This window comes from Trachurus trachurus, assembly GCF_905171665.1.
Source record: "Trachurus trachurus genome assembly, chromosome: 7".
NCBI lineage: Eukaryota > Metazoa > Chordata > Actinopteri > Carangiformes > Carangidae > Trachurus > Trachurus trachurus.
Genome location: NC_139901.1, coordinates 3,132,206 through 3,141,897, shown reverse-complemented (window position 1 = coordinate 3,141,897; position 9,692 = coordinate 3,132,206). Strand labels below are relative to the sequence as shown.

The following is a 9,692-nucleotide window of genomic DNA, read 5'->3' as shown; positions in this document are numbered from 1 at the left end:
AGGTCAGAAACCTAGGCTGAGGTTCATTGCCACTCAGGAATGTGCCAAAATCATCTTTTGAGAGGATTGATCATTGATTATTTGCACTGTATTATCAATTATCATTATCGTCTATGTTTAAAAACTAAAATCAGCACATACATGTTCAATTAAAGAAAATAAAATTTGGTTGAAAGTGAATGTCCCATATTACCTGAAACTTTCAGAAGGGGGAGAGAGGGGGTCTCAGTGAGTTTATAGGTCTCACCACAGAAATATTGAAGAGATCTGTGATAAATGATACAAACATCAATGGAGTGAGTAACCACCTTTTTTGATGGTGGTTTGGTCATTCTACCAAAAAGTGTCCCATATTACCTGACTTCACCCTATGTAATTTGAAAACATTTAAAGCCAGGAGACTTTTATTTTGGAGCAGCGATAGCCGGAAGCGCTGTGGAGGTTCCGGCTGCCGGTGCAGGAGAAACAAAACGGACTCCGGTTCCGTGTAGGGAGGTCGTCTTCTCTTCAGGCTGCTCGGTCCTCACAGTCTACGATGGGGGAGGCAGACGTGACGCTGAACCAGACCGAGGAGAAGCCCCCGGACTCGGGGCTGGTCTCGGGGGAGGACTCGGTGGTGTGGAGCCACGAGGTGGAAGTGTGTCTGTTTCACGCGATGATCGGACACAAACCTGTCGGTAAGATCCGCGGCTAACGTTAGCATGCTAGCTGCTGCTGCTGCTGCCGCCGCCGCTAACGGCAACACAGAGGTGGTACAACCGGGGGGACGGGGACAGTTCAGGGTCTGGGAAGTGTCTCTGAAGGACCCGTCTATCTACTGGGAAACAGCGTTAGTTTAACAGCAGTGAAGGTTGAACTAGTTTAGCTGTCTGCTGTCGGAGCGGAGGAAGTTAGTAACGTTCACCAGCTCCGTGTTGTCTAATGGACAGAGACACAGACAGGGACACCAGTCCGTCAACTCTGAGCCAGCTCTTGGTTTAGAGACAGGGACGTCCTGCTGGGTTACAGCAGAGACACTCACTCCTGTTGGTCCAACCTGCTGCTACTCTCTGTGTTTACACTGTCCCACTGTCTTCTGTCTGTCTCTGTGTGTTTACACTGTCCCACTGTCTCTTGTCTGTCTCTGTGTGTTTACACTGTCCCACTGTCTTCTGTCCGTCTCTGTGGGGTCCACACTGTCCCACTGTCTCTTGTCTGTCTCTGTGTGTTTACACTGTCTTCTGTCCGTCTCTGTGGGGTCCGTGCTGTCTGTCTCTGTGGGTTTACACTGTCTTCTGTCTGTGGGGTCCCACTGTCACACTGTCACCTGTCCGTCTCCATGATGCTGAGGAAAGTAAAACATAATTCACTCAGCCCTGTGTCACATCAACAGACTGATATTTTCCCAATAACTGATTGATTGATCAGTGTTTAAATGCAAGAAACGGCAAGTTAGCATCATCTGTGTCTGGAGACTGTTCTGCTATAATGTAAAAATGAAATAACAAGCAGATACTCCATTTTTTTTCCAGATCCATTCTAGTCAGTCAGTCAGTCAGTCAGTCTGTTAATATACTGATGAGAGTATTGGTTGGTTCAGTTCAGCTGCTGCACTGAGGAGGTCAACATCAGTGATAAGGAACACGATTCTCTAAAAGACAACACACAACATAGAGTCTAGTGAATGTGTGAAGTGTAACGAGCTCAGAGGCTAAATACAACTGAAGGATAAAAACCTTAGGGACACTAAAAAGACTGAGAGACATGTCTTTAAAGTCCTGAAGATGTCCGTGGAAGACAAACACCTCATGTAGAGAAGCTGCCACAGGAACCCAGTTCCAGACTCAGCCAGGAGCAGCAGGTCTGAGGCTCTCAGGGCTCTGCTGATGGAGACAGGAGCTCTGAGATGTGTCCAGGTGCTGGGCCATTTAAAGCTAAAAAAAACTATAATTATCGGCCCGATACTGGGAAAAATGACATCACAGAGATAAGTCTGGTAATGACATTTTGCTGATTACTAGCACATATTCTAAATCTCCCATTGGAAACCATTGACAATTAGGCAGATTTAAATAGCTTGTAAGGTAAATTTGAATGAACTTATCCATCAGAAAAATGGTGTCCGTCATAGAAGACAGACGTGGCTAAAGAGTGATTTAAAGGGACATTGTGTAACTTCTCCTCTTATCTAATCACAAAAATCGATTATTTCGTTCAAAAGTACGTTTTTCATTAATCAGTAATCCCCCCCATCAACAAAGTGAAGTGTTCCTTTCAGCTCTGAATTAGCCGTTCATATCATTCATATCTACATGGAGCGGGTAAGCTCGGTGCTGGCTGCCATGTGGTGTCGCCATGTTTTTACGTTCAGTGGCAGCGTGACGGTAGGAAACCACGGAAACTCAGCGGAGACACCGGAGCTGTCGGCTCAGGTGGAGGTGGCGTCTGTGAAAAGTCACCGCGGTAACGCAGTGAGGAGGAATGGAGCGTTACACTGATGCTGCATTCACCTGCAGTCGGGCAAACGGCCGTCGGTAACAAACCAGATGTCATTTTAGTCACAGAAGTCCAGAGAAAGACGGTAAAACGTGGGTCAGGTCAACAATACCACATCGCCATGACAACATATTGTCACGTGTATTATTTTGCCTCATGTTGACGGACCACTTGTTTACATAGAGGCTTGTTTATGCCGTTACGTGCAGCGGCTGTCTGCCGTCTGCCCAATTTCACGTGAATGCAGCATGAAAAATACGATTGAGTTGCTTGCGATATACAACCACATCGCTAGATTGGAGGAATTCCTACACAATGCACCGTTAAAGGGCATTACATGACATTTTCGAAAAGTGGTGAAAAATCATTGTTTTGGTCACTCACAATAGCTAGCTAGCTAACGACGCTAGCTAACGCTTAATCTCTGCCGATCTCCCATTTCTCCTCGTAAAATTTCACAAAGTTCAAAAGACATTAGCAACGGTGACGTTACGTTACACCTTTTAACCATATTGAAAAATTAAAAAGTAGTTTTTGCCGAAAAAATTGCTGTCTAGCTAGCTCGTTTCATACGGTTTCATCCCAGGGTTGTCCAAACTTAGAACGTTGCGCAACTCGTGACATGGGGAGAAGCGCTCTGATTGCTGGATCAGCAGGCCAATCAGAAGGCCAACAAAGGGTCAATTATCCAACTTGGCTCATTTTCAGTCTGTTTGCCTCCTGAGTTGATTTGAAACAATGATGAATGTTGATTTTTGAAGAGTCACAACTGTTTTTGTCTGTTTTCATTTTGTTGTGTTTACAGTAGTGATGTCAGTTATAGTATTATGGTATGTGAAGTCAGAGGCAGAGCTATATTGTTAAATTCATCTTTACTCACGACATGTTGGCCTCAGGTGTGGATATAGACAGATAAATGCCTTTATTGTCCCAAGGGATAACTTTTTCTCACAGTCTGCCACACATATAACGCACAATGTACATCACCAGATATTGAAAACATTCACCGACCAGACATTGAGAGAAAAAAAAACAAAACAGTTAAAAATGTTTTTGGTTATAAGAAGCAGAAAGTTATCGGTTATAAGGACTGGTGGAAAAATAAGTTCTCGTTCATCCCTTTAAAAAAAAAGGCATGAGAGCATAATGTGACTGAAAACCAGTTTGAGTTTGGAAGGAAATGACAACCTTTCACAGCAGTGTTGATTTGTTTGTCAAATTTGAAGACCAAGTCTTTCTTTCTCTCTCTCTTTCTGTCTTTCTTTCTTCTCCTCTCTCCCATGTGAAGGAGTGAACCGTCACTTCCACATGATCTGCATCAGAGACAAGTTCAGTCAGAACATCGGCCGGCAGGTTTCTTCCTCCGTCATCTGGGATCATCTGGGAACCATGTACGACATGCAGGCTCTGGTGAGGACGCACATGCACAGAAACACACACACACACATGACAAGTGTTGTTTGCCTGCTGGGCTGCTGATCTCTGAAATTTCCCTGTATGTGTGTGTGTGTGATGCAGCACGAGTCGGAGATCTTACCATTTCCAAACACAGAGAAGAGTTTCTCTCTGCCTGATGACATCATCCAGGAAGTGAAAGAAGGTGAGACGTCACTGCTGTTGTGTGTAGACGCTCAGGTCGTTAACTGCCACCAACATTTGTCCAACATGACTTTGTGGATAGTTCAACATTTTGGCAAATTAGCCTATTGCCATAATCCCTATAGTCATAGCAGTAGGTTTGTTACCTTTAATTGTCGGTGCAAGCTGTTTTTCGATCGGCGGAGCAGAGATATGAGCTGCTCAGTGCTACGCTACGAAGGCTAATGGTATTTCCCGGTTTCCCCCATCAAACTCATCAAATAGACAATCTAACAACTCCAAAACACTCTGGTGGACAAGTTGTGACCTGCACATTCACCACGCTATGAGATAATAACGTATAATTATGTAAAAGTACGACCCATGAATCAAATACTCAGAACTACTTGCGTTTTTGAAATCACTCTGCTGGGCAGCCGTGTCAGTAATGTAGTTCCGGCTACGTATTTGCCTCAAAAACAACTCAGTCTCATAACGCTCCGTTATTATCTCATAGCGTGGTGAATGTGCAGGTCACAACTTGTCCACCAGAGTGTTGTGGAGTTGTTGGATTGTGTATTTGATGAGTTTGATGAGGAAAAGCTAGAAATACCATGAGCCTCCGTAGCGTAGCTCTGGGCAGCTCACGTCTCTGCCCCGCCGATCGAAAAACAGCTTGCACCGACAATTAAAGGTAATGAACCTACTGCTATGACTATAGGGATTATGGCAATAGGCAAATTTGCCAAAATGTTGAACTATCCCTTTAAACCTGCTAAACTGAACAGAGACAGATTTCATTGGAGAGTCATTAAATTGTCTGTGTGTGTGTGTGTAGGGAAGCTGGGCTCAGAAGAAGAGACCAAGGAAGAGTTCAGGATGGAGAGAGAACCTCCAGCTACACATGAAGAAGGTACCAGAGTGTCTACGATCGGACCATATAAGTTTCCCTTTCACCGCACACTGCTGTCATGTATGCGCGCCTCTCTGTGTGTGTGTGTGTGTATCTCGGCTCATATCTCGGCCGGCCACTCCTAACTGAATGTAGAGGAAACACTGCCTAAATCGTTGTCCTGATGGTCACCCAGTGTTGGGAGGAGCAAAAAACGTGACTGAAATTGATGCAGGCAAACCAGAGTTACACCATGACTAGCCCCCCTAAACTATGGGGGCAATTCTTTCAACCACAACAAACACTCAAAAAACAATCAAATATCTATGGTACATGACTGGAATCCTTATGACACACCACTGAACTCATATAGTGTACACTATAAAAAGTATAAACTTTGTGTTTTTGCAGCATGTAGTCATCACCTCAGATAGCCGAACTCTGAAACATCCTGGAAAGACATTACTATCTGATCGCAGAGCGCCTGCTCTCCGCCACAGAAACAAACACTTTTTCCTTGTTGTGATGATTTCTTTACAAAAATAAACGGTGGAGCAGTGCAGTGGTAATGTGCAAAACATCTCAAACCGTTTATTTTTGTGTGACTACATGCAAAAACACAAAGTTTATACTGTAACACTATATGAGTTCAGTGGTGTGTCATAAGGATTCCAGTCATGTACCATAAATATTTGATTTTGCTAGTGTTGTCGCTATCCCTAGCGCCGTCTAGCCATGGTGTAACTCCGGTTTGCCTGCATCAATTTTAGTCGTGTTCTTTGCTCCCCTCAACACTGGGTGACCATCAGGACAACGATTTAGGGGTCAAAAATGGCCAGAATTCTCCTTTTAAAGGCCTCATGCTGTGCACTTTTCTCCAGGACAATTCCAGGCAAATTCAACCCGAGGCTCTAGATTGATCTGATTTATTTCCACATATGCCTGGATCCGATCTGACAATATCCAATTCCATGCGTTTTTTCCCATTTACACGTTCATGTTCCAGATCCAATCTGTGCTACTTTAGAGGAAAAAAATCGGAATTGCGCCACTTGAACCATGTAGTGCAAAGACAGCCTAATTGTGCGTCTGAAGCAGCGGCGGGCTGTTGGCTACTTCACTCGCTTTGCGTTTCCGTTATCGGGTTTTCATTATCGGCAGAAAAACCGATAGCGATATGGACAGATACTATCCACCACTTTCCGGAGAATGACGCTGGGTGTCGCCATGGCACTCCATTCCACCGTTACTGTATTGTTGATAGCATAGACTGGTTGATAGGTTGATAGACATTGGCCGTGACGACTTTATTTATTATCATCACGTTATTTTATGTCACATTTTCACGTCACTATATCACCGTTTTGACTACTCTGATGTTTATCAAGTCTATAAAACGAATTGTTGAACAAACATTTTAGATTAGCTGGGCTAACCGTTAGCTGTTAGCCGTTAGCAGTGTCTTAACTCATTGAGTGCCAACCACGTAATTTCTCGTTTTTCGTTCCCATGCGTTGAGTGCCGAAAACGTAATTTTACGTTTTTTGCTTTTTTTTTAAATTATGAAAATAGACACTTTAATACACATTATATGTAAATTTGGGGACTCTACGACGAGGAGAACTGAAATAGATGACGATCAAAGTCACATGACAGCTCATGATCTGGAAGTTTTTATCATAACTCGGCTTCTGCAAACGAGTTCTGCATGCAGATGCAGCAGCTGCTGCAGCGCAGCTGCTCTGCTCTCACCCGCGCTGCTGCTCCAGCTGCTCGAGCTGCTCGGAGCTGAACCAGGAAGCTCTCAGCCGACAGTCCGCCCGGTCTTCAGCTGGAGCAACACCGTGTCCTCCCCAAAGTCCCCCCGCGGTAAAATCTGATGGTCTCTGGGCCAAAGCAGACCGGTACCACCGACCCGTACCACAGAAGGACCGCGACCACCGGTGGGACCGGTCTTCCCGAGCCGCGGTGGCCGACTGACCCTCACGCTCCGCGGGGAGAAGCTGTGACACGGCACGGTGCGTCTGTGTTATTGTTGTTTAGTGGCGCCCCCCCCGCCCCCGATGGTGGTTTTGTGAATAGAACAACAATTGGTGTATATATTTATCTTATACGAGCCCTTTGATCCAGAAATGCGAGTGTCAGAAGAGCGACAGACACAAACAGAGCACCTTTCATAAAAGACGCTCTATCTCCTTTTCTAGAAAAAAAGGAGGGATTTTGGTGAAACCCAGCCATGTTTAGCTTGACTTTTCTCAGGAACAGAGGCACGTAGAAACAAACGGTTTGTGGCCACTTGAAGCATTAAGGTAAACCTTTCAATTGAGCCACAGTATGTGTTGGTGGCAATAATATAGAATACACTGTGGCTCTACATAAAAAGTCAAAAATGGTCTAAATTGCCGGTACACTTGACTAAAACTTTGGAAAGGAGCACGGCACTCAATGAGTTAAATAACTCAATAAATGGCCCATGAAAAAAAAATTTTTTCCAGAGGATATCCTAGTTACAACATGACTGAGCTAACTGGAGTAGTTTCATGTCGTGTCCGACAACGGGAGGGACGTCCTGATGTTAACGTTAGTTTGCTGCTGCTATTAGCTGTCAGCAGCAGCAGCAAAGCTAACAACTATGATAACCATGACTAATTACAAAAACGTGCACACAGAAATAGTAATGTTTGTTCAATAATTTGTTTTATAGACTTGACAAACATCAGATTTAGTCAAAACGGTTTTGGCAGCCCGGAGACCCCACATTTGGTACCTACACCGGTGGCTACCAGTTAGCCGCTCGCTAGAATGCTACTAAAACCGACTTCCGTTGTGGTGTGACGCAATGGATCATGGGAAAATAAAATGGTGGATATCATTATGCTGATATCGGGCCATAATTCATCATGATAAGGAAGCTAAGCTCACGTGGCGTCTCCTCTCCCTCCTCAGGCAGCAACTCATCGGTGAAGATGTCGGAGCGAACGAGCAGCGCCCGGGACAAGGACAGAGAGCGCGACAAGGAGAAAGGAGGGAGCGAGGGAGGGGGAGGTGGAGGAGGAGGAGGAGGGGGTGGTGGTGGCGGCGGCGGCGGCGGCGGAGGAGGAGGAGGTGGTGGAGGTGGTGGAGGAGGAGGAGGAGGAGGAGCAAAGGAGGCGGAGAAGAGGAAGAGGAGCCGGGCGGCCGAGAAGCTGCTGTCGTCTTCCAACCCGGCGAGTCCAGGAGGAGTCAAGAGGAGACGCACCTGAGGGACAGAAGGAGGGATGGATGGAGAGAGAGAGAGAGAGAGGGGGGAGCGATTGGCGGAGAAGGTGCCAAGCTTTGTGTCACATGACTGCCCGCCGTCTGGTTGCCACGGCGCCACGAGGAAACAGATTCCTCCTGGTACCCGTCGCTTCGTCCCATCACCCGGCCGCAGAGGGAGGAAGCGACCCGTTTTTCTTTTTCCTTTTTTTTTTTATCTGTATTTTTGATTTTATTGTTGTACTAGAAGAAGTTGTAATTATCAGAGACACACACACACACACACGTCTACTGTCGGTGGGATTCAGTCCGACTCGGCTGACCTCAGCTTCGACCTGTAGAGTCTCACTTCAAAAACTGTCACAGTCAAAAAAATAAACTGGTGCCTACATAACCCACAATGCAATTGGACCACTGACAGATTAAGGTGCTATTACACCCTGGATCCTGCAGCAGAGACGGTTATACTCCACACACACACACACACACACGGCGGACATGAGGAGGCGACATCATCAGACGGCGCTCACACACGCTGAAGGTTTCAGCAGCCAGGTCTCCCAGGCTCTTTCCCCCCTGGGTTTTGCCTGTCAGGCAGGTTGTTGCAGACAAGACTAAGGGGCTGAAAAAAAGCCCTCTCTTCTCTGTGCATGGAAAGAAAGAAACCATGAAGTGTGTGGTTATCTAAAAAAAAAGTGTGGGAAAACGTCTCTGCCTGCTGTGTGGTAAGCAACGAGCACGTGTCAGGTTTTATTCCAGACCAGAGAGATGAGACTCGGTTCATTTTAAAGTCTGATCGGCTAACGGAGAGAGAGAGAGAGAAGAGAGTGTGAGTATGTGAGGCGTTTGAGTTCACGTCAGGTCTGTTCCAGTCAGCAGCTCAGTGAAGATCCGGCGACGAACAACTCGAATCCCAGCTGTCGCACCGTTATCTCCTCCGTACGGATGTTGCAGCTGTTTGTCTGAGCATCAGTGACGTTTAGATGAAGCGCGTGTGTGTGTTGTTTTTTTTTGTCTTTCTTTCTTTCTTTGTTTTCCACAGCGACACGAAGCTTCAGCCTCATCAAACCGAAGATCGGCTGAACAGTCAGCTGATCACTAACATCTGGAAACCATAAAAAATAAAATGTTCACTCTGACTTTTTTTTAACGACGTGTTAATTTATTGATGTTGACGATGAGCTGATGAGGCTGTGGTGTCATTAAAGCTGAATTCAGATCAGTGACGTCTGAGGTTTCTACTTCTCTTTTTTCTTTCATCCTACAACGAACGAACATTTAGAACAGAAAAGACCAGGATTAAAACGGTAAAGCTGCAAAGTGATTGATGAGGCTCTTGGAAGTTAAAATCAGCAGTTTGGGAAAGTAAAGTAAACTAGAGAATAAACTGTTGTCCACCAGGGTGCAAATTTGAGCTTGAGCTCATCAAGCAATGCACACAAAACAATTAGTCATCTAATTAAGAAATAAAAGAGATTAGCTGATGCTGAAAATAAGCAGTTGCAACCAC

The 9,692-nt window shown here is 45.5% G+C and overlaps 1 protein-coding gene across 1 annotated transcript; it reads left to right on the top strand.

Annotated features, from left to right (window-relative positions):
- The first annotated feature begins 450 nt into the window (after positions 1–450).
- Positions 451–9,390, top strand: mrgbp (MRG/MORF4L binding protein). Its single transcript, XM_083975619.1, has 5 exons — positions 451–677; positions 3,764–3,885; positions 3,994–4,075; positions 4,892–4,966; positions 7,892–9,390. The coding sequence occupies exons 1-5, from the start codon at positions 536–538 to the stop codon at positions 8,185–8,187; spliced, it is 717 nt and encodes a 238-aa protein (XP_083831745.1). The 5' UTR covers positions 451–535; the 3' UTR covers positions 8,188–9,390.
- Positions 9,391–9,692: the final 302 nt, after the last annotated feature.

What these genes read in the sequence shown, in the direction of transcription:
- mrgbp (XM_083975619.1), top strand. Translation starts at nt 536, where the DNA reads ATGGGGGAGGCAGACGTGACGCTGAACCAGACCGAGGAGAAGCCCCCG. An exon ending in CATCCAGGAAGTGAAAGAAG is followed by an intron (nt 4,076 to 4,891) that starts GTGAGACGTCAC and finishes GTGTGTGTGTAG; the next exon opens with GGAAGCTGGGCTCAGAAGAA. An exon ending in TCCAGCTACACATGAAGAAG is followed by an intron (nt 4,967 to 7,891) that starts GTACCAGAGTGT and finishes CTCCCTCCTCAG; the next exon opens with GCAGCAACTCATCGGTGAAG.